General features: G+C 48.8%; 1 protein-coding gene across 4 annotated transcripts in view; it reads left to right on the top strand.

The window, feature by feature from the left end:
- Positions 1-22733, top strand: part of ubr3 (ubiquitin protein ligase E3 component n-recognin 3) — a 606570-nt gene that overhangs the window by 542564 nt on the left and 41273 nt on the right. For all 4 annotated transcript variants that reach the window (XM_072475854.1, XM_072475858.1, XM_072475857.1 and 1 more), the window contains 2 exons: positions 5091-5195; positions 9475-9600. In XM_072475854.1, coding sequence (XP_072331955.1) covers positions 5091-5195; positions 9475-9600 — 231 coding nt within the window. The remainder of the gene's footprint in view (positions 1-5090; positions 5196-9474; positions 9601-22733) is intronic.

Raw genomic sequence — 22733 nt, 5'->3', positions numbered from 1 at the left:
TTTTGAGGGTGGACAGACAATATGCGGAGGCACCGGAGGAGGGACTGTACAGGGAAAGACAAAGGCTACATGTAGAATTTGACTTTTTGACTACGGGTAAGGCAGAGGCACAATGGAGGAAGGCACAGGGTGTACAGTACGAATATGGGGAGAAAGCGAGTAGGTTGTTGGCCCACCAACTGAGGAAAAGGGGAGCAGCGAGGGAGATAGGGGGGGTGAGAGATGAGGAGGGAGAGATGGAGCGGGGAGCGGAGAGAGTGAATGGAGTGTTCAAGGCATTTTATGAAAGATTATATGAAGCTCAGCCCCCGGAAGGGAAGGAGAGAATGATGTGCTTTCTGGATCAGCTGGAATTTCCTAAGGTGCAGGAGCAGGAGAGGGCGGGACTGGGAGCACAGATTGAGACGGAGGAAGTAGTGAAAGGGATTGGGAGCATGCAGGCGGGGAAGGCCCCGGGACCAGACGGATTCCCAGTGGAATTTTATAGGAAATATATGGACTTGCTGGCCCCGCTACTGATGAGAACCTTTAATGAGGCTAGGGAAAGGGGGCAGCTGCCCCCGACTATGTCAGAGGCAACGATATCGCTCCTCCTAAAGAAGGAAAAAGACCCGCTGCAATGCGGGTCCGATAGGCCCATATCCCTCCTGAATGTGGATGCTAAGATTCTGGCCAAGGTAATGGCAACGAGGATAGAGGATTGTGTCCCGGGGTGGTTCATGAGGACCAAACTGGGTTTGTGAAGGGGAGACAGCTGAACACGAATATACGGAGGCTGCTAGGGGTAATGATGATGCCCCCACCAGAGGGGGAAGCGGAGATAGTGGTGGCGATGGATGCCGAGAAAGCATTTGATAGAGTGGAGTGGGATTATTTGTGGGAGGTGCTGAGGAGATTTGGCTTTGGAGATGGGTATATCAGATGGGTACAGTTGCTGTATAGGGCCCCGATGGCGAGCGTGGTCACGAATGGACGGGGGTCCGATTATTTTCGGCTCCATAGAGGGACGAGGCAGGGATGTCCTCTGTCCCCGTTATTGTTTGCACTGGCGATTGAGCCCCTGGCCATAGCATTGAGGGGTTCCAGGAAGTGGAGGGGAGTACTCAGGGGAGGAGAAGAACACCGGGTATCTCTGTATGCGGATGATTTGTTGTTGTATGTGGTGGACCCGGCGGAGGGGATGCCAGAGATAATGCGGATACTTGGGGAGTTTGGGGATTTTTCCGGGTATAAATCGAACATGGGGAAAAGTGAGTTGTTTGTGGTGCATCCAGGGGAGCAGAGCAGGGAAATAGAGGATTTACCGCTGAGGAAGGTAACAAGGGACTTCCGGTACTTGGGGATCCAGATAGCCAAGAATTGGGGTACGTTACACAGGCTTAACTTAACGCGGTTGGTGGAACAGATGGAGGAGGACTTTAAGAGATGGGACATGGTGTCCCTGTCACTGGCAGGTAGGGTGCAGGCGGTTAAAATGGTGGTCCTCCCGAGATTCCTTTTTGTGTTTCAGTGCCTCCCGGTAGTGGTCACGAAGGCTTTTTTCAAGAGAATCGAGAAGAGCATTATGAGTTTTGTGTGGGCCGGGAAGACCCCGAGAGTGAGGAGGGGATTTTTGCAGCGTAGTAGGGACAGGGGGGGGTTGGCACTACCGAGCCTAAACGACTATTACTGGGCCGCCAATGTTTCAATGGTGTGTATGTGGATGGGAGAAGGGGAGGGAGCGGCGTGGAAGAGATTGGAGAGGGAGTCCTGCAGGGGGACTAGCCTACAAGCAATGGTGACGGCACCGTTGCCGTTCTCACCGAAGAAATACACCACAAGCCCGGTGGTGGTGGCTACATTGAAAATTTGGGGGCAGTAGAGACGGCATAGGGGAAAGACGGGAGCCTCGGTGCGGTCCCCGATAAGAAATAACCATAGGTTTGTTCCGGGGAGAATGGATGGGCGATTTGGAACATGGCAAAGAGCTGGGGTAGTACAATTGAGAGATCTATTCGTAGATGGGGCGTTCGCGAGTCTGGGAGTGCTGACGGAAAAATATGGGTTGCCCCAAGGGAACGCATTTCGGTATATGCAACTGAGGGCTTTTGCGAGGCAACAGGTGAGGGAATTCCCGCAGCTCCCAACACAGGAGGTGCAGGATAGAGTGATCTCAGAGACGTGGGTGGGGGATGGTAAGGTGTCTGATATATATAGGGAAATGAGGGACGAGGGGGAGATCATGGTAGATGAGCTGAAAGGGAAATGGGAAGAAGAGCTGGGGGAGAAGATTGAGGAGGGGCTGTGGGCCGACGCCCTACGTAGGGTAAACTCATCGTCCTCGTGTGCCAGGCTAAGCCTGATACAATTTAAGGTGTTACACAGGGCGCATATGACTGGAGCACGGCTCAGTAAATTTTTGGGGGTAGAGGATAGGTGTGGGAGATGCTCGAGAAGCCCAGCGAATCACACCCACATGTTCTGGTCATGCCCGGCACTACAGGGGTTCTGGGTGGGGGTGGCAAAGGTGCTTTCGAAGGTGGTGGGGGTCCAGGTCGAACCAGGCTGGGGGTTGGCTATATTCGGGGTTGCAGAAGAGCCGGGAGTGCAGGAGGCGAGAGAGGCTGATGTTTTGGCCTTTGCGTCCCTAGTAGCCCGGCGCAGGATATTGCTTATGTGGAAGGAAGCCAAACCCCCGGGCGTGGAGACCTGGATAAACGACATGGCAGGGTTTATAAAGTTAGAACGGATCAAGTTCGTATTAAGGGGTTCGGCTCAAGGGTTCACCAGGCGGTGGCAACCGTTCGTCGACTACCTCACAGAAAGATAGAGGGAATGGAAAAGAAGAAGACAACAGCAGCAACCCAGGGGGGAGGGGGGGGAGGGGGGGTGGGAGGAACCGGACGGACTCTCAGGGATGTCATTGTATATGTATCGACACCTGTTATAAGTAATGTATATTGGATTGCATCTTTGGAGAGTAACTATTTTTGACAAGGCAGTTGCCACTCAGTTTTGTTTTTGTTTATATATTATTTATTTATTTGTTTAAAACTGGCCACGGGTATTTATATTGCTTTGTTGTTGTTCAAAAGAAAAACTATGTACTGTTATGTTTGGCCACTAAATTTTGAATAAAATATATTTTTTAAAAAAAAATAAGTTTGCAGATGACACGAAAATTGTGGTAAATAGCAAGGGGGAAAGCCTTAGATGACAGGATGATATAGACGGGCAGGTCAGATGGGCAGAATAGTGGCAAATGGAATTTGATCCTGAAAAGTGTAAAGTGATGCATAATGCACAATGAACGATAGAACACTAGGAAGTACAGAGGATCAGAGGGACCATGGGGTGCATGTCCATGAAGGCAGCAGGACAGGTAGATAAGGTGGTTAAAATGGCATATGGATACTTGACTTTATTAACCAAGGCATAGAATGTAACAGAAGTGAGGTTATGATGGGACTGTATAAAACACTCATTAGGCCACAGCTGGAGTACTGTGCGCAGTTCTGGTCGCCACACTATAAGAAGGATGTGATTGCACTGAAAAGGGTGCTGAGGAGATTCACCAGGATGTTTCCTGGGCTGGAGCGTTTCAACTATGAAGACCGGCTAGATAAACAAACAAAGAACAAAGAAATGTACAGCACAGGAACAGGCCCTTCGGCCCTCCAAGCTCGTGCCGACCATGCTGCCCGACTAAACTACAATCTTCTACACTTCCTGGGTCCGTATCCTTCTATTCCCATCCTATTCATATATTTGTCAAGATGCCCCTTAAATGTCCCTATCGTCCCTGCTTCCACTACCTCCTCCGGTAGCGAGTTGCAGGCACCCAATAATAATTGTTTATTGTCACAAGTAGGCTGCAATGAAGTTACTGTGAAAAGCCCCTAGTCACCATATTCCGGTGCCTGTTCAGGGCGGCCGGTACGGGAATTGAACCCGCGTTGCTGGCATTCTGCATTACAAGCCAGATGTTTAGCCCACTGTGCCAGACCAGCCCATTATAAATAGCTGGTCTGGGGTTGTTTTCCTTCGAGCAGAGAAGGCTGAGAAAGGACTTCATTAAGGTGTACCAAATTATGTGGGACATAAATAAGGAAGATAGGAAGAAACGTTGCCCCTTAGTAGAGGCTTCGACCAGGGGGCATAGATTTCAGGTAATTGGCAGGAGATTTACATAGAACATACAGTGCCGAAGGAGGCCATTCGGCCCATCAAGTCTGCACCAACCCACTTAAGCCCTCACTTCCACCCTATCCCCGTAACCCAATAACCCCTCCTAACCTTTTTGGACACGAAGGGCAATTTATCATGGCCAATCCACCTAGCCTGCACGTCTTTGGACTGTGGGAGCAAACCAGGGCACCCGGAGGAAACCCACGCAGACACGGGGAGAACGTACAGACTCCGTACAGACAGTCACCCAGTGGGGAATCGAACCTGGGACCCTGGCGCTGTGAAGCCACAGTGCTATCCACTTGTGCTACCGTGCTGGGCAAATGGGTTTGAGGGAAAACTTTTTCATCTAGAGGGTAGTGGGAATCTGGAACTCACTGCCTGAAAAGAGGGGAGTGTGGGAATCCTCACAACATTTAAGAAGCATTTAGATGAGCACTTGAAATGCTATAACATACAAGACCAAGTGCTGGAAAATGGGATCAGAGTAGAGAGGTGTTTGATGGCAGCACAGACACGATGGGCTGAATGGCCTCTTTCTGTGCTGTAAAACTCTAGTTTGCTTTTTTACTATATTGAGATTTCCTACTGTCTATTGAAGAGTCTCATAACTTATAAATTACTTGTGTTTTGCTAACTAGATTTACATCAGTAAATGTTCCGTGCCCAATGGTTATTGAGTCCCTCAAGTTTCCACATTAATGTTTTGTCATATTCAATCTCCTGAAATTTGTAAAAGTTTTTAATGCTCACGTCCTTTTTAACCACACCTTCATGCCAAAGATTATACCTGCAGCACACATCAAAAAAATTTATTCTTCTTACTTATGTTATATCTGGTATATTTACCTAAAGAAATGGTTGAATATATTTATATATTGTACTATATTGACTATTTTCATCTAATTTTTAAACTTCGACAGACCATGTGTACAGATAAATCCTGGGAAGTATTACTGAGCCACATAATCTGTGAACTGTCAAAAGGAAAGCTTTACTGTACGGGTGACACAGATCAAGTAACAATGGTATGTACCATATGAACTTGCACATTTGACATTTTAAAGTAAATTTGATGAAGATCCATCAAACTATTTTTTCTAAAATATTAGCCCTATTGCCTTGCTTTTATATTATTTATCTATTCCTTTAACTGAAACAGAATGTTCAGTTTTATCACTAAATCTGTGGAGCCTAAGTTTTGGAACACCATATTGAAGCTGCTTCGTGTATTCCTGGTAACAGAGGGACAAATAGAACATTCAAACCTTGGAAGCAGTTCACATAAGAGCCACAAGACTTTGTCATATAACGGTTAATGAGGGAATGTAACTAATGTCCTTGCACAGTCTTAGGAAGAGGCGAACGAGGCAGGACATTCTCAAGGTTTTTAAATGGAATAGAAATGGTTAATTTTATGCATGTAAGTTAAACTGACTGTGTAATATAAGAAACTAAGATACAACCAGTAAAGGGAAAGTTTAGGATTGATGCCAGGAAGTCTTCCTTTATCAAAAGAATGACCAAAATCTGGAATAGTCTCCCAACAGCAAAATGCTGTGATGGTAGATTGAATGGCGGATATATTTCTCTGAAAGGATGAATAAAATTAATCATCATTTCCATAACTGTATGTAGTGATCTGATGCAAGTTCTGTGCATTATCTCAACACATCTTCCTGACAACCTGTGCATTGTGCATGGTGTGTCGAGAAAAAATAAACTTTCTAGCTTTTGTCTTTCACAGTTGTAAAACCATGCCCTCTTGCCGCCTTGATGTATCTGTTTCAGATTTACAGTACGCCGCTAAGTACCGAGGTACCCCTATAAACTGCCTCTAAGTTATTGTTCTACATATTTGAGGAACCCTGGCTTATCATGTAGCTTCTTCATAGCTTTTCCTTCTGAAACCTTTCTCTCAATTTCAACTTTCATTTTGATCGCATTCTATCCAAAAAATTTTAGACAATTGCATTCTAGTGTTGATCGCTTCTCACAACTTTATTATTGCAGGCATGATGCAACAGAAAAATTTCTAAATTGATATGTGGTGGGTTTTTCAGGGATCTTCCCACCGCCTTTGCCTGCGAGTCCCCACCGCTATCCAATGACATTTTGTCACCTTATTGGGCCCTGGGAGTTTCTCATTAGTTTAACCCACACTTAGGGCCCAATCGACCGGCCGCATTGCGATCTTGATGGACCGTGGTGCGGCTGATGAGTGTCGGGAGAGGCCTGTTGCGAGCTTTCTGGCAGTCTTCACGCCTCGCGGGATCCACCCAAATCCCACGAGGATCCCGCCCTCGAGGGGCATGACCCTCCCTGGCCCTCCCTCTGGAACACGAGCACTGTGGCACAGCCCAGCTGGCATATTGGCATTGCCACCCTGGCACTGCCAAGCTGGCAGGAGCATTGCCAGGGTTGCAATGCAAGGATGGTTGAGTGCAAGGGTGGCACTGCTAAGTGTCAGGGCCCTAGGGGGGCCATGCCCATGAAAGGAGAGTGGGAGGGTTTGAAGGGTGAGGGTGTGCAGGCAGGTAAGTAGGAGCCTCTGGGAGGTTGGGGGGGTAACGGAGAGGGGCCTGTATGTGGTTGTGGGGGGCCTGAAGATGGGGGACCCCCAGGGATCCCATATCGGGGTGTCCTCACTGGGGGATGTGGGGTAGTGTCCATGTGTGTGGGGGGTAACATTGCCAGTGGGTGGGGGTGTGGGGGACCCACAAGCTCACTTAGAGATCGGGACACCCTTTAAAAATGGTGGCCTGATCTCGGAGCTCAGCTCTCCAGTGCTGGAAAAAATTCTACAGGCCCGAGTCTCCGAAGAAATTTCAAAGTTATTTTGTGGCGGACTTTTTAGGGCGTTTCCTGCCGACTCTATCAGCGAGTTCCCTGCCGTTATTCAATTACTCTGAGTCACTTTTTTGGGCCCTAGGGAATTTCTCAACGGTTTAGCCCACACTCAGAAATGCTTTCACCCACCCAACCTCCCGGAGGCCCCTACTTACCTGCCCTGCACTCCCCCACCCTTCAAAACTCCCTCCACCCTCATTTTATGGGCATGGCCCCCATCGCCCCCTGACCCTTGGTAGTGCCACCCTGGCACTCGGGCACCTTGCACTGGCACACAGGCAGAGCTGCTGTCTTGGCAGTGCCACCTGGGCACCTTGGCAGTGCCAGCTGGGCAGTGCCACGGTGCCCGCGTTCCAGGGGGAGGACCAGGGAGCCACCCTGCACTTAATCTGACCATCCTGTGGTCTCCGGTAGCCCAGGAGACATCCCGGATGCCGTTCCGTCTGGTCCACGTTTGTTCGGCACGCAGCTGCAGCCTCGGGGAGACTAGAGAATCGAGGGCAGCCACGGGATCCTGCACTGGTAATTCGTAAATAGGTTTACGATCCACTTCCATGAGCGTCTTCTGGTGTTGCCCATTTGGGGTGGGGTTCCAACTCCGACATCTCGCGGGTCTTTGGAGAATCCCGGCAGGTGCAGAGCCTGTCGGGAGGCTCACTGGAGGTATTTCCCAGCATTTTCTGGCCACGTTACGCTGAAGTGAGAGCCCAATGCGGCCGGAGATTTGCGCCCAATGTGTGGGCTAAACCAGTGAGAAACTCCCCAGAGACCAAAAAAGTGACTTAAGTGTCATTGAATAGTGCTGGGGAACTTGCCGGCAGAGCAGGTGGGAAACTCCCTGTAAAACCCACCACAAATTAGCTTAGAAATTCTTTTGGAGAATCACACCCTTCAAATTTTTTCAAGGGCATGGCTTCCGTCGGTCCCTGAGCCATGGCAATGCCACCTGGGCACCCTTGCACTGGCACCCGGGCAGTGCTCCTGCCAGCTCGGCAGTGTCAACGTGCGAGCTGGGAAGTGCCATGGTGCTGCATTCCAGGAGGAGAGACAGGGGGAACCTTGCACTATCCCTGACTACCCAAGGTGCTGCATTCCAGGGGGAGAGCCAGGTGGAACCTTGCACTATCCCTGACTATCCCAGGGGCCTGCGATAGCCTGGAAGACCCTCCAGGTGCCGTTCCGCCTGTTTGTGGGACCAGTGCTGAATGGCGCCCGGCTGCGGCCTCGCTGGGGAGGCCGGTAGATCCAGGGTACGTTCGCCGGTCGGTTTAAAACTGACTTTGGCACCCGCCGATTAGTTGCTTCACAGGAGCGTTATCAGACAAAATTTGACACTGAACCACCTAAGGAGATATTATTATAGGTGACCAAAATCTTGTTTCAAGAGATAGGTTTTTTTAAAGGATGGTTTTAAAAGAGGGTAGGGAGATAATTCCATTGCTTAGCACATAGACAGCTGATGCCATGGCCACCTTTGGTGAGGAAGAAGAAATTGGTCAGATCAAGCATACTTGGGACAGCGAACCAAAATAGGTCAACAAGCACAAGGGCATTGGGTAAACAAGCGTGAGTTAGGATACATGCAGCAAAGTTTTGGGCGAGTTCAAGTTCATGTAGGGCGGAGGAGGACGGGAGGCCATCCAAGAAAGCATTGCAGCAGTCAAATCATGAGGTAACAGAAGCATGGATGAGGTCTGCAGCAGCAGATGGGCTAAGTCAAGTGTGGAGACAGGAGAAATTACAGGTGACATTTGCATTATTTTGTTAAATGAATTGATTGTAACTGCTAAAGAAAAATAACAGTAATGTATAATACATTTGAGTCTGAGTGGGCAGTGTGTGATTTAGTGTCTTTTGAGGGTTGGGATAAATAATTTATACAACATATAGACTCTAAATATATCCACGTTATCTCATGTAGAGGAAGCACATCATCTTTTCCATAAACTGTGATAACCCAGTCACAATGTTACGGTGAAGGCATCCACAGTTTCTAATAACTGCATCCCGCAAATAATAATAGCAAATTACTCGACTATATAATAAATTACAGTCTGCGCACTATTAAATGATTCACATGTGGCATATAAAATTTAAAAAAGACATAAACTTTAAAAAATTAAGCTTAATACAAATAGACAGAGTCTGTTGAATATTTTTGAGTATGTTAATTTTTTTATTGGTAATGGGGCAATTTTAATATGTTAGCCTCTGCTATAAGTTGGGAACTCAAACAGAGTAGGACTTCTAGAATATCAAATAATATGGAGTTCAGTAATTATAGTTTAATACTTTTTACGTTTTATACATGATGGCTACTATGAAATTTGTCTTTATAAAATATAAAACCAGTATTTAAATAACTCTTAGCAAGGTTAAAATTCTGCCATTCATTTAAAATTACCTAGAAATTGCTTGCTTTCTTTCAGAGTTTGTGTTTTATTTTTAATTCATCAGCTTAGCACTAGTGCCTGGTCTCCTCAGTCCATTGAATACAGCATCCAGCAGTTCTGTCTGCCTTTCCTCAGGACTACAAGCCTTCTTCAACACCACCTGTTTGGTGATGATCTTCCCAGTTGTCAGGTATCTCAACACACTTCTAATCAGCATGTAATGTGATATGCTATTTCATTACTAACCTTGGCTTTAATAAATAAACATACGTATTGTGTTACATGTAATCTGACAATAAGGTTCTTTAAAAATAAGGTCTCATTGATTGTTTGCCACATTCATTTATTTTCCATTTAACATTACATTTCTATGTCCGGGTTCGATCCCTGCCCGGATCACTGTCCGTGTGGAGTTTGCACATTCTCCCCGTGCCTGCGTGGGTCTCACCCCTACAACTCATAGATGTGCAGGGTAGGTGAATTGGCCACGCCAATATTCACTTTTCCACTGCCTTAGTTGTCCTACCATTTAGTGTGTAGTTTATACTTTATAATTGACCATAATTAGCCTGTTACTTCATGTTTAACCTGTACTGATACCCTAACCACCTGCACTCTACTTGAGAATGTGGCGAATGGAGGATTTTAGGAATATTGTTTCTAAATATTGTGGCAATTTAAGGGTTAAAAGCCTGGGGTTGTAATGTGTTTGACTAAAGTGGCCATGTGTGTAAAAAGGATTTTGTTTGCAGGGCCTGGGAGCCTTTAGAAGCCAGAAGATGAAATTGACCCAGAGGGATGTGGTTTTCAGTCTGGGCTAATGCACTGTGGTTTGACTGGAGAAAGTCCCTGGGCGGTTAAATGCTTTCAGCCTGGAGAGTTAAGTTGTTTTGCAACTTGGGAAGATGATGTAATTGCTGGGTGGAGATGAGGGATGCAAAGACATTTTGGAAAAGCTTTGGAGAAGAGTTGAAGTCTGATCTGTCTTGACACTGAAACCACAATTCTCTCACCGGATAGTTAGGAAAAGAGTAATAATATTTAAAGCAGAGCAGTCTTGCCTGAGGACAAGGAAGAACCTGAAGTATGCCAGGTGAACCAGCTTTTTGAAGATATCCAGTCAGAGTCTGAAGGGGTTCTAACATGAGCCAAATCTGTTCTGTAAAGCAAGTATTACTCTATGCCATGCTGATTTTAAGATGGATTGAGAGCGAGACTTTGATGGCAGCCATGGAGTGAGTGGTCGCACACAGGGTGGCTTCGGCACGATAGCACAGTGATTAGCACTGTTGCTTCACAGCACCAGGGTCCCGGGTTTGATTCCCACTTGGGACACTGTCTGTGCAGAGTCTGCACGTTCTCCCTGTGTCTGCGTGAGTTTCCTCTGGGGGCTCCTGGGAACGATCATTGTCGACTGGAAAGCTACAACTGGAATAGTTGATGACCTTCATTAAGGGCGAATTTTGGCAGCAACGTAAGGAAATGCAGAATGACTGTCTAAGGCGATTGAGGGGGCAGTGGCACCTCTTCACTGGACCTTCGAACGGGTGGAGAAGAGCCTGGAGATGCAGGGGACAATGATCCAGGAGTTGGAGAAGGTGTTGTCTGACCAGAGTGAGCAGATTGTGTCGTTGGAGGCGGAGATCGCGATCCTGGGGTACATGTGTAAGACGCTGCGAGCAAAGGTGGAGGACGAGGAAAATAGGTCCAGGCCTTCCAGAGAGAGTGGAGGGAACAAGCTGAACGGGCTATGTCGTGATTATGCTGGCCAGGTTGGTGGAAGAGAGGGTGCTGGACAAGGCCCTGGAGGTGGAATGTGCATGCGCCTAATTGGGATGATTTTGAATAGACTATTGGGGGAAATCCCGGACTTGGACTCTCACCAGCTGATTATGGGGGGGATTTCAATTGTGTATTGGAGCCGAGGATGAATAGGTCGAGCCCTAGGTCAATGGGACGGTTGAGAATGGCGTGAGAGCTGGGAGGGTACATGGAGAGGATAGGGATGATGGATTCGTGGATGTTTGGGCACCCGGAAGAGTCGGTATATTCTTCCTTCTTGCATGTGTACAGAGTTTATTCCAGGATTGACTTTTTTGTGGGGAGCCGGGCATTGTTGATGGGGGTGGAAGGTGCGGAGTACGTGGGAATAGTGATTTTGGACCATGCTCCGCTAGGCGTGGGACTTCGATCAAGTCAGGTGCAGAGACCGGGGTGGAGGTTGGATTCGAGGCTTTTGGCCAACAAGGAGCTCTGTGGGAAGGTGACGGTGGTGATTAAGAATTATGTTGAACTCAATCAGAATGGGGAGGTATCGGCAGCCAAGTTTTGGGAGGCCCTGAAGGCAGTGGTTTGGGGAGAAATTATTTTGTTCAAAGCCCATAAGGATGGGATGAGGAGGGAGGATCATCGGTGACTGCTGAACGAGATAGTAGTGGTGGATAGGAGGTATTCTGTGGTCCCCAAGAAGAAGTTGTTGGCAGAAAAAATGAAGTTGCGGGGGCAGCTTGACCGATTGATGATGAGTAGGGTGGTGGGCCAGCTATGGCGGGTGGTATGAGTATGGGGAGAAGGCGAGTCGCATGCTGGCCTACCAGCTGCAGCAGCAGGCAGCGGCAAAGGAAATTCTTCAGGTGAGGGCGGATAGCACGGGGGCCAGATGGCTTTCCAATGAAATGTTATAAGCAGTTCACTACGGAGTTTGGCCCCACCACCTTTTGGACATGTTTAGTGAAGCGGTGGAAAAGGGGGAGTTGCCGGCTACTTTGCACAGGCTTTGATTTTGCTGATCCTGAAATAGGGGAAGGATTCATTGGAGTGCAGGTCCTCTCGGCCCATCTTGCTGCTAAATACTGACGTGAAAGTCCTGGCAAAAGTATTGGCGAGAAGGGGTGTGTACTGGAGGTATTTTCGGAGGGCCAAACGGGCTTTGTGAAGGGGAAGCAGTTCTCTTGTAATATTAGGAGGTTGTTGAACGTAATTAGGACCCCGTCAGAGGGACCAGTGCCAGTGCCATGGATGCGGAGAAGGTTTTTGATCGGGTAGAGTGAAGGCATCTGTTTGTGATTTTGGGGAGGTTTGGGTTTGGGTCGAGGTTTGTGGTGTGGTTCCGGTTGTTGTATGCGTCCCCGTGGCAACTGTGCGAACGAATGAGACGAACTTTGGGTATTTTGGGTTGTATAAGGGGACTAAACAGGGGTGGCCACTGTTGTGTTTGCGTTGACGACTAGGTCCTTGACGATGGCACTTCGGGCCTCGGTTATGTGGCAGGCGATTGTGAGTGGCAGCAGGGAGCACTGAGTGTCGTTGTACGTCGATGATCTGTTGTTGTTCATGTTGAACCCATTGGAAAGTATGGGAAGAATCATGAGCTTGCTGCAGAGGTTTGGGGCTTTTTTGGGTTATAAATTGAATTGTCGGAAAAAGTGAGGTGTTTCCAGTGAATGCTACGGGGCAAAGGGCGGGCGAACAAAGAAAGGTATAGCACAGGAACAGGCCCCTAGGCCCTCCAAGTTTGCGCCGGCAATGCTACCCTAAAACCTTTTACACTTCTGGGACCCGTATCCCTCTATTCCCATGCTATTCATATATTTGTGAAGATGCCCCTTAAACGTCACTATCGTACCTGCTTCCATCGCCTCCTCCAGCAGCAAATTCCAGGTTCCCACTACCCTCTGTGTAAAAAAACTTACCTCAGAAATCTCCTCTAAACTTTGCCCCTTGCACCTTAATCCCGTGTTCCCTAGTAATTGACTATTCAAACCTGGGGAAAAACATCTGACTATTCGCTCTGTCCATGCCCCTCATAATTTTGTAGACATCTATCAGGTCGCCCCTCAACCTCCGTCATTACAGTGAGAACAAACCGAGTTTATACAACTTCTCTTCATAGCTAATGCCCTTCATACCAGGTAACATCCTGGTAAACCTCTTCTGTATCCTCTCCAAGGCTCCACATCCTTCTGGTAGTGTGGCAACCAGAGTTGAACACAATATTCCAAATGTGGCCTAACTAAGGTTCTATACAGCTGCAGCATGACTTGCCAATTTTTAAATTCAATCCCCCGTCCGAAGGAGGCAAGCATTCCGTATGCTTTCTGAACTACCTTCTCCACCTGCATTGCCATTTTCAGTGACCTGTGGACCTGTACACCCAGAACCCTCTGCCTGTCAATACTCTTAAGCGTTCTGTCATTTACTGTATATTTCCCACCTGTATTATACCTTCCAAAATGTATTACCTTACATTTGTCCTGATTAAACTCCACCTGCCATCTCTCCGCCCAAGGCTCCAACCGATCTATATCCTGCTGTATACTCTGATAGTCCTCATCACTATCCGCAATTCCACCAACCGTTGTGTCGCCCATAGACTTACTAATCAGACCAGTTACATTTTCCTCCAATATATATATATTTTGTTATATTACAAATGGCAATGGTCCCAGCACTGATCCCTGTGGAACACCACTAGTCACAGCCCTCGATTCGGAAAAGCAGCCTTCCATTGCTACTCTCTGCCTTCTATGACCTAGCCAGTTTTGTGACCATCTTGCCGGCTCACCTCTGATTCCATGTGACTTCACCTTCGTGACAGACCTGTTGCTGCTCGCTCCGAGGAAGTATATGGGGAGTCCGGTGGTGGAATAGTCTACAAAAATCTGGAACCAGCTGGGGAGGCACTTTAAACTAGGTCACATGTCGGTGCTGACGCCATTGTGTGGCAATCATAGGTTCAAGCCGAGGGGGATGGATGGGATGTGTAGGCGGTGGAGGGTTGGGAAAGATTTTTTTTTAAAATATATTTTATTAAAGTTTTCAAACACAATTTTTCCACTTTACAAATCAGCATAAAAGATAACACAATAACTAATAAGTAACATTATTTAAATAAAATAGTGAACTGGCAAAGTAACAAAAAATAGTGCCCCCTCCTCCCCCCTCTGGGCTGCTGCTGACGATCTATTTTCCCTAACGTTCCGCAAGATAGTCAAGGAACGGTTGCCACCGCCTGGAGAACCTCTGAACTGATCCTCTCAATGCAAACTTCATCCGTTCCAGTTTTATGAACCCTGCCATGTCGTTTATCCAGGCCTCCACGCCGGGGGGTTTCGCTTCCTTCCACATGAGTAAGATCCTTCGCCGGGCTACCAGGGACGCAAAGGCCAGAATATCGGCCTCTTTCGCCTCCTGCACTCCCGGCTCTTCCGCTACCCCAAATATAGCTAACCCCCAGCCTGGCTTGACCCGGACCTTCACCACCTTTGAAATTACTCTTGCCACTCCCCTCCAGTACTCATCCAGTGCCGGACACGACCAGAACATATGTGTGTGGTTCGCCGGACTTCCCAAGCACCTCCCGCACCTGTCCTCCACTCCGAAGAACCTGCTCAGCCTTGCTCCCGTCATGTGTGCTCTGTGTAGAACCTTGAATTGTATCAGGCTAAGCCTGGCACACGAGGAAGAGGAATTTACCCTACTTAGGGCATCCGCCCACAGACCCTCCTCAATCTCTTCCCCCAGCTCTTCTTCCCATTTTCCCTTCAGCTCCTCTACCAGCGCCTCCCCCTCGTCTCTCATCTCCTGATATATTTTGGACACTTTGCCCTCCCCGACCCATACCCCGGACATCACTCTATCCTGGAGCCCCTGTGTCGGGAGCAGCGGAAATTCCCTCACCTGTTGACTCATAAACGCCCTCACTTGCATGTATCTAAAGATATTCCCCGGGGGCAACTCATACTTTTCCTCCAGCGCCCCCAGGCTCGCAAACTCCCCGTCAATAAACAAGTCTCTCAATCTCCCAATTCCTGCCCGATGCCAGCTCTGGAACCCTCCGTCCATCCTTCCTGGGGCAAACCTATGGTTATTCCTGATCGGGGACCACACCAAGGCACCCGTCACCCCCCTATGTCGCCTCCATTGCCCCCAGATCCTTAAGGTTGCCACCACCACTGGGTTCGTGGTATACCTTTTCAGGGAAAGCGGTAGCGGCGCCGTCACCAGCGCCTTTAGGCTCGTTCCTTTACAGGACGCCATCTCCAGCCTCTTCCACGCCGCCCCCTCTCCCTCCCTCATCCACTTGCAAACCATCGCCACATTGGCGGCCCAGTAATAATCATCCAGATTCGGCAACGCCAGTCCCCCTCTATCCCTGCTGCGCTGCAGGAACCCCCTCCTTACCCTCGGTGTCTTCCCTGCCCACACGAAACTCATAACACTCCTATCTATTTTCTTAAAAAAGGCCTTAGTAATCAAAATGGGGAGATATTGAAACACAAAAAGAAACCTTGGGAGGACCATCATCTTTACCGCCTGCACTCTGCCCGCCAGTGGGAGCGGCAGCATATCCCACCTCTTGAAATCCTCCTCCATCTGCTCCACCAGCCACGTCAGATTGAGTTTGTGTAGAGTTCCCCAGCTCTTGGCTACCTGAATCCCCAAATATCGGAAGCTCCTTTCCACTCTCCTTAACGTCTATCCCTCTTCCCTGATCCCCGGGGTGTACTGTGAAAAGCTCACTCTTCCCCATATTAAGCCTATATCCCGAAAAATCTCCAAACTCCCTCAATATCTGCATAACCTCTGTCATCCCCTCCACAGGATCCGCCACATACAGCAGTAGGTCATCTGCGTAGAGTGACACTCGGTGTTCCTCTCCCCCTCTGACCACCCCCCTCCATTTCCTAGAGTCTCTCAACGCTATGGCCAGTGGTTCAATTGCCAGCGCGAACAGTAATGGGGACAGGGGGCACCCCTGCCTTGTTCCCCTATGTAACCGAAAATACTCCGATCTCTGCCGATTTGTGACTACACTTGCCACTGGGGCCCCATAGAGGAGTTTGACCCAACTGACAAACCCCTCCCCGAACCCAAACCTCCTCAACACCTCCCATAAATACTCCCACTCTACCCTATCGAATGCCTTCTCTGCATCCATCGCTGCCACTATCTCTGCCTCCCCCTCCGCTGGGGGCATCATTATCACCCCCAACAGCTGTCGCAAGTTGACATTCAATTGTCTCCCCTTTACAAACCCTGTCTGGTCTTCATGCACCACCCCCGGGACACAATCCTCGATCCTCGTCGCTAGCACTTTTGCCAGCAACTTGACGTCTACATTCAGGAGCGAGATAGGCCTATATGACCCGCATTGCAGCGGATCTTTATCTCGCTTCAGGATTCATGACATCGTCGCCTCCGACATTGTCGGGGGTAGAGTCCCCCCTTCTCGGGCCTCGTTAAAGGTTCTCGCCAGCAGCGGGGCCAACAAGTCCACATATTTCCTGTAAAATTCCACCGGGAACCCGTCTGGTCCCGGGGCCTTCCCTGCCTGCATGTTCCCCAGCCCTTTAGTCACCTCATCCACCCCGATTGGCGCCCCCAGACCTGCCACCTCCTGCTCCCCCACCCTTGGGAACCTTAGTTGGTCCAAAAACTGTTGCATCCCCTCTTTTCCCTCCGGAGGTTGGGACCTATATAGCCTCTCATAAAAGGTCTTAAACACCTCATTTACCTTCCCTGCACTCCGCTCCGTAGTTCCCGTTTCATCTCTAACTCCCACTATTTCCCTCGCCGCTATCCTCTTACGAAGCTGGTGGGCCAGCAGCCGGCTCGCCTTTTCCCCATATTCGTATCTCATCCCCTGTGCCTTCCTCCACTGTGCCTCTGCCTTCCCTGTGGTCAGCAGGTCAAACTCCGTCTGAAGTCTTCGCCTCTCTCTATATAGTCCTTCGTCCGGGGCCGCCGCATATCTTTTATCCACACTCAAAATCTCCCCCACTAATCTCTCCCTTTCTTTGCCCTCTTTTTTCTCCTTGTAAGCCCTAATGGAGATCAACTCTCCCCTAACCACCGCCTTCAGCGCTTCCCATACTATCCCCACCTGGACCTCCCCATCATCATTGGCCTCCAGGTACCTCTCAATACATCCCCGCACCCTTCCACAGACCCCCTCATCCGCCAATTGTCCCACATCCAGTCGCCAGAGTGAGCTCTGTTCCCTCTCCTCTCCTAGTTCCAGACCCACCCAGTGCGGGGCATGGTCTGAAACGGCTATGGCCGAATACTCCGTTCCTGCCACCCTCGAAATCAGTGCCCTGCTCAAAACAAAGAAATCTATCCGGGAGTATACCTTATGAACATGGGAGAAAAAGGAGAACTCTTTGGCCAACAGCCTGGCAAATCTCCACTGATCCACTCCCCCCATTTGCTCCATAAACCCCCTGAGCACCTTGGCCGCTGTCGGTCTTCTTCCGGTCCTGGATCTAGACACATCTAACCCTGGATCCAGCACAGTATTGAAACCCCCCCCATTACCAGGCTTCCTACCTCCAGGTCCGGGATACGTCCCAGCATCCGCTTCATAAATCCCGCATCGTCCCAGTTCGGGGCATATACATTTACCAGCACAACCTCCTTTCCCTGCAATCTATCACTCACCATCACATATCTACCACCGTTGTCCACCACTATATTCCTAGCCTCGAACGACACCTGTTTCCCCACCAATATCGCCACCCCTCTATTTTTCGCATCCAACCCTGAGTGGAACACCTGTCCCACCCATCCTTTCCTTAACCTAACCTGATCTGCCACCTTCAGATGCGTCTCCTGAAGCATGACCACGTCTGCCTTCAGTCCTTTTAAGTGCGCAAACACTCGGGCCCTCTTAATCGGCCCCTGTAGGTCTCTCATATTCCACGTGATCAGCTGGATTGGGGGGCCGCCCCTCGCCGACTAGCCATCCCCTATTCTAGGCCAGTCCCCCGTCCAGGTCCCGCGCACCCAGGCGGCGCACTCCCGTCCCGACCACCTCATCCCTTGCCAGCTCCCTCTCGCTCCCAGGAGCAGTAACCCAGTTGACCCCCCCCCCGCTAGATCCCCATCTAGCATGGTTACTCCGCCCATGATGCTTCCGAAAGTCAGCTGACTCCAACTGACCCCGGCTTCCCCCGCTCTCTCCTTGACCCCCCCCCCCCCCCCCCCCCGTGTGTGGAACTCTCATCCTCCTTGCGCCTATCTTCCCGCCATCATCTCCCTAGCGCGGGAAAAAACCCGAGCTTTCCTGGATCGGCCCCGCCCCCTCTGGCGCAGCTCCCCCATTCCCCATCCCCCACCTCGGTCCTTTTTTCCACCAGTGCCCACATTTCTCAGTGTCCCCCCGTCAAGAAGAGAAAAAACCCCGTCTATCGTCCCGATACTGTGAACCTCCCATTCCCCAATTTACATTTCTATACATCAACATCGTTGTCTCCCCAACAGCATCCGTCCCTCAGTTCTGGTCCAATTTCTCTTCTTGGATGAAGGTCCATGCCTCGTCCGACGTTTCAAAGTAGTAGCGTTTATCTTGGTGCGTGACCCACAATCGCGCCGGCTGCAGCATCCCAAACTTTATTTTCTTCTTATGAAGCACCGCCTTGGCCTGATTAAAGCTCGCTCTCCTCGCCATCTCCGTGCTCCAGTCCTCATACACTCGTATCACCACATTCTCCCACCTGCTACTCCGTACCTTCTTGGCCCAGCTCAAAACAGCCTCTCTGTCGGTGAAGCGGTGAAATCTCACCACTATCGCCCTTGGTGGTTCTCCAGCCTTTGGTCTCCTCGCAAGGACCCGGTGAGCCCCTTCCACCTCCAGGGGGCCCGGGGGGGCCTCAGCTCCCAATAGCGAATGGAGCATCGTGCTCACATAAGCCCCAACGTCAGCTCACTCCACTCCCTCGGAGAGACCCAGAATCCGGAGGTTCTTTCTCCTCGAGCTGTTCTCCAGGACTTCGAGCCTTTCGATACACCTCTTATGTAGCGTCTCGTGCGTCTCCATTTTTACCCCTAGGCCCAGAATCTCATCCTCGTTCTCAGCTGCCTTCGCCTTCACCCCACGGAGCTCTATCGCCTGGGCCTTTTGTATTTCTTTTAGCCCTTCGATTGCCAATAACATCGACGCCAGCATCTCCTTCTTTAATTCCTCCACACACCGTCGGAGGAATTCCTGCTGGTCTGGGCCCCATGTCGTCTGGGCTCCATCCGTCGCCATCTTGCTTCTTCCTTCTCTTCTCTGCCGGTGCTCCAAAGGATCCTTCGCAATCTGGCCACTACCACCGATCCTGTCCATACACACCAGGGGCTCCTGGCTTACTTCGTCACCCCACACTGGGTTTGGTCCGAAAAAATTTCCGTTGGGGCTCCCAAAAAGAGCCCAAAAGTCCGTTAGAACGGGAGCTGCCGAAATGTGCGGCTTAGCAGTGCATCGCCGCAACCGGAAGTTCAGGGTTGGGAAAGGTGAGGGACATGTTTCCAGTGCTGGGCTAGAGGAGCTGCGGGAGAGGTTTGAGTTCCCACGGGGAAGTGAGTTGAGGTGCTGGCAGGTGCCGAGCTTCTCACATTGGAAGCTGCTTTCGTTCCCTCAGGTTCCGGAGTATATGCTTCGATGGCTGCTCCCGGATGAGATGAGGGATGGCAGGATTGGGGATATATATGGGTGGTTGGGAGAGCAGGCCAAGACAGTAGTGAAGAGGATCAAGCAGAAGTGGGAGGAGTTGGGGAGGGAGATAGGATGGGGACTTTGGAGTGAGGTAATGTGGAGTGAGGTAATGCAGTGAGTGAACTCAATCTCCTCCTGCGCAAGAATGAGTTTGATACGACTTAAGGTGGTGCACAAGGTCCACATGACTCGGGCCCGGGTGAATGTGTTTTTTCCGGGGGTAGCAGACGGGTGTGAGACGTGTGGGAGGAGCCGGCAAATCATGCTTGTATGTTCTGGAGGTTGGAGGAGTTGGAGAACTTTCAGGAGGCATTGTTTGGGACCCTATCAAGGATTGTAGGAGTTGAGGTGAAGCTGGACCTGACGGTGGTGATCTTTAGGGTGTTGGAGCTGCTGAAGGGGAAAGAGGCCCATGTCGTGGCCTTTGCCTCTCTGATTGCCCGCCGACGGATACTTTTGAATCGGCTACACCACCAGGGGTTGCGGCATGGCTGGGGGATTTGTACGAATTTCTCTGGTTGGAGAAAATCAAACTTGCCTTAAGGGAGTCAGAGGAGAGCTTCGAGGCATGATGGAGGCTCTTCATGGCTATATTTGAGAAACTGTCGCGGGGAGGGGGTTTAAAGGGGGGAAAATGTACAAACTGTATAGTTTGGTTGGATGTTAAGCTTGTGTTATTTTGTTGAATGTGTTTGGAATAAAATATCTTTTTTTTTTAAAAAGATGGATTGAGAGATGTACATTTCTTCTTGTTTAATGGTAAATTGAATAGTAGTGTTTAAGGGGTAATTGTAAGCTGTGGTCTTTTCGGTTATGAAGTTATAATAATTTTTATTGTTGTCACACGTAGGCTTACATTAACACTGCAGTGAAGTTACTGTGAAGTTAAAGAGTTTAACATTGTATTCCTAATAAAGTTTTGTTTTAAATATACCGAATCCCTATTTCTTCATACAATCACTGCTGGAGCGAATCATTCTTTCCGCAAAGCCTTACTAATAAACTAAAATATTGGGGCTGCAGGCCAGTATCCGAGTCATTGTTGGGGTCAGGTCTGGGGGATCGTAATATCACCCAAGATGATAGTGTTTCTCCTATGAAGTAAAATTTATTTTATTTTAAACTGAAACACGTGAGACTCCAGAAGGTGCTACAAGTTCCACAGAATAATGTAGGTGAATGCTGACAGTTTCACCATTATTTTGCCATGGTCCAATTGATCTATGCTGTCATGTGTGGAACATGGACAATGTTGGGATCTGATTAGTGTGCTTAAAACTACTTTCACAGAACCGGAGATTAACAGTAAAATTAAAAAACTGGTAGCAGTTCAAATTTCTTTTCTCAGTCAGAATCCAGCATTCCTACCTATTTTGGAAAATTGAAAGTATTACAGGATCTACTGGTATCAATTAGATAATCATAAATTGTTAACTGTTGAGTTTTTCTTTTCTTTATTGCAATAATCATACTCCTGGTGTTGAATTGGTCCACTTCTTTGTTAGCAGGGAAAAAGATGGTATCAATAGGAAAGCTATAAAGCACAGTTCGGGGAAGATGTAATATAATTAGACTATAGTTTGAATCTCATTTACAAGCCACTTGTATCCAGCATTGGTACACATTTCAAAGCAGTGCAGGTTACATTGTTTTCAAAACCCTTAAAACATCTAAAGGAGGAATCTATTTTTTTAATGTTGCTGTGTGCCTTTTGGAAAATTAGAAGAAACAATCTGCTTGACACATTAGTAGGTTGTTGTAAATCCTGTGTATTCCTGGTAATACCAACTGCACTGTTTAAAACTGTGTCTATCTGTAAATGTTAAGTTTTCCTATCTTTTTTCTGCATACTCCCACCAAATTTAAAAGTTTGGACTCAGGGTTTTATTGTCACGAAAATATACGTTCACCTGTGAACTGGAGTAAGATTTGACAAGCACGTAAATATTTACGGCAGATTTCTCCGATTTTGAGACTAAGTGCAATGCCAGATGGCTTCAAAGAACAAAGAAAAGCACAGGAACAGGCCCTTCGGCCCTCCAAGCCTGTGCCGACCATGCTGCCTGTCTAAACTAAAATCTTCCACACTTCCTGGGTCCGTAAACCTCTATTCCCATCCTATTCATGTATTTGTCAAGATGCCCCTTAAATGTCACTATCATCCCTGCTTCCACCACCTCCTCCGGCAGCGAGTTCCAGGCACCCAGTACCCTCTGTGTAAAAAAACTTGCCTCGTACATCTCCTCTGAACCTTGTCCCTCGCACCTTAAACCTATGCCCCCTAGTAATTGACCCCTCTACCCTGGGAAAAAGCCTCTGACTATCCATTCTGTCTATGCCCCTCATAATTTTGTAGACCTCTATCAGGTCGTCCCTCAATCTCAATCGTTCCAGTGAGAACAAACCGACTTTATTCAACCGCTCCTCATAGCTTTTTAAAAAAAAAAATTTAGAGTACCCAATTAATTTTTTCTAATTAAGGGACAATTTAGTGTGTTCAATCCACCTACCTTGAACATCTTTGGGTTGTGGGGGCGAACCCCACGCAAACACAGGGAGAATGTGCAAACTCCACACTGACAGTGACCCAGAGCTGGGATCGAACCTGGGACCTCGGCGCCGTGAGACTGCAGTGCTACCACTACGCCACCGTGCTGCCCACCGCTCCTCATAGCTAATGCCCTCCATACCAGGCAACGTCCTGGTAAATCTCTTCTGCACCTTCTCTAAAGCCTCCACATCCTTTTGGTAGTGTGGCGACCAGAATTGAACACTATACTCCAAGTGTGGCCTAACTAAGGTTCTATACAGCTGCAACATGACTTGCCAATTCTTATACTCAG

Source organism: Scyliorhinus torazame, chromosome 2 (assembly GCF_047496885.1).
Source record: "Scyliorhinus torazame isolate Kashiwa2021f chromosome 2, sScyTor2.1, whole genome shotgun sequence".
NCBI classification, from domain to species: Eukaryota; Metazoa; Chordata; class Chondrichthyes; order Carcharhiniformes; family Scyliorhinidae; genus Scyliorhinus; species Scyliorhinus torazame.
This window is presented reverse-complemented; position numbering and strand designations above follow the sequence as displayed.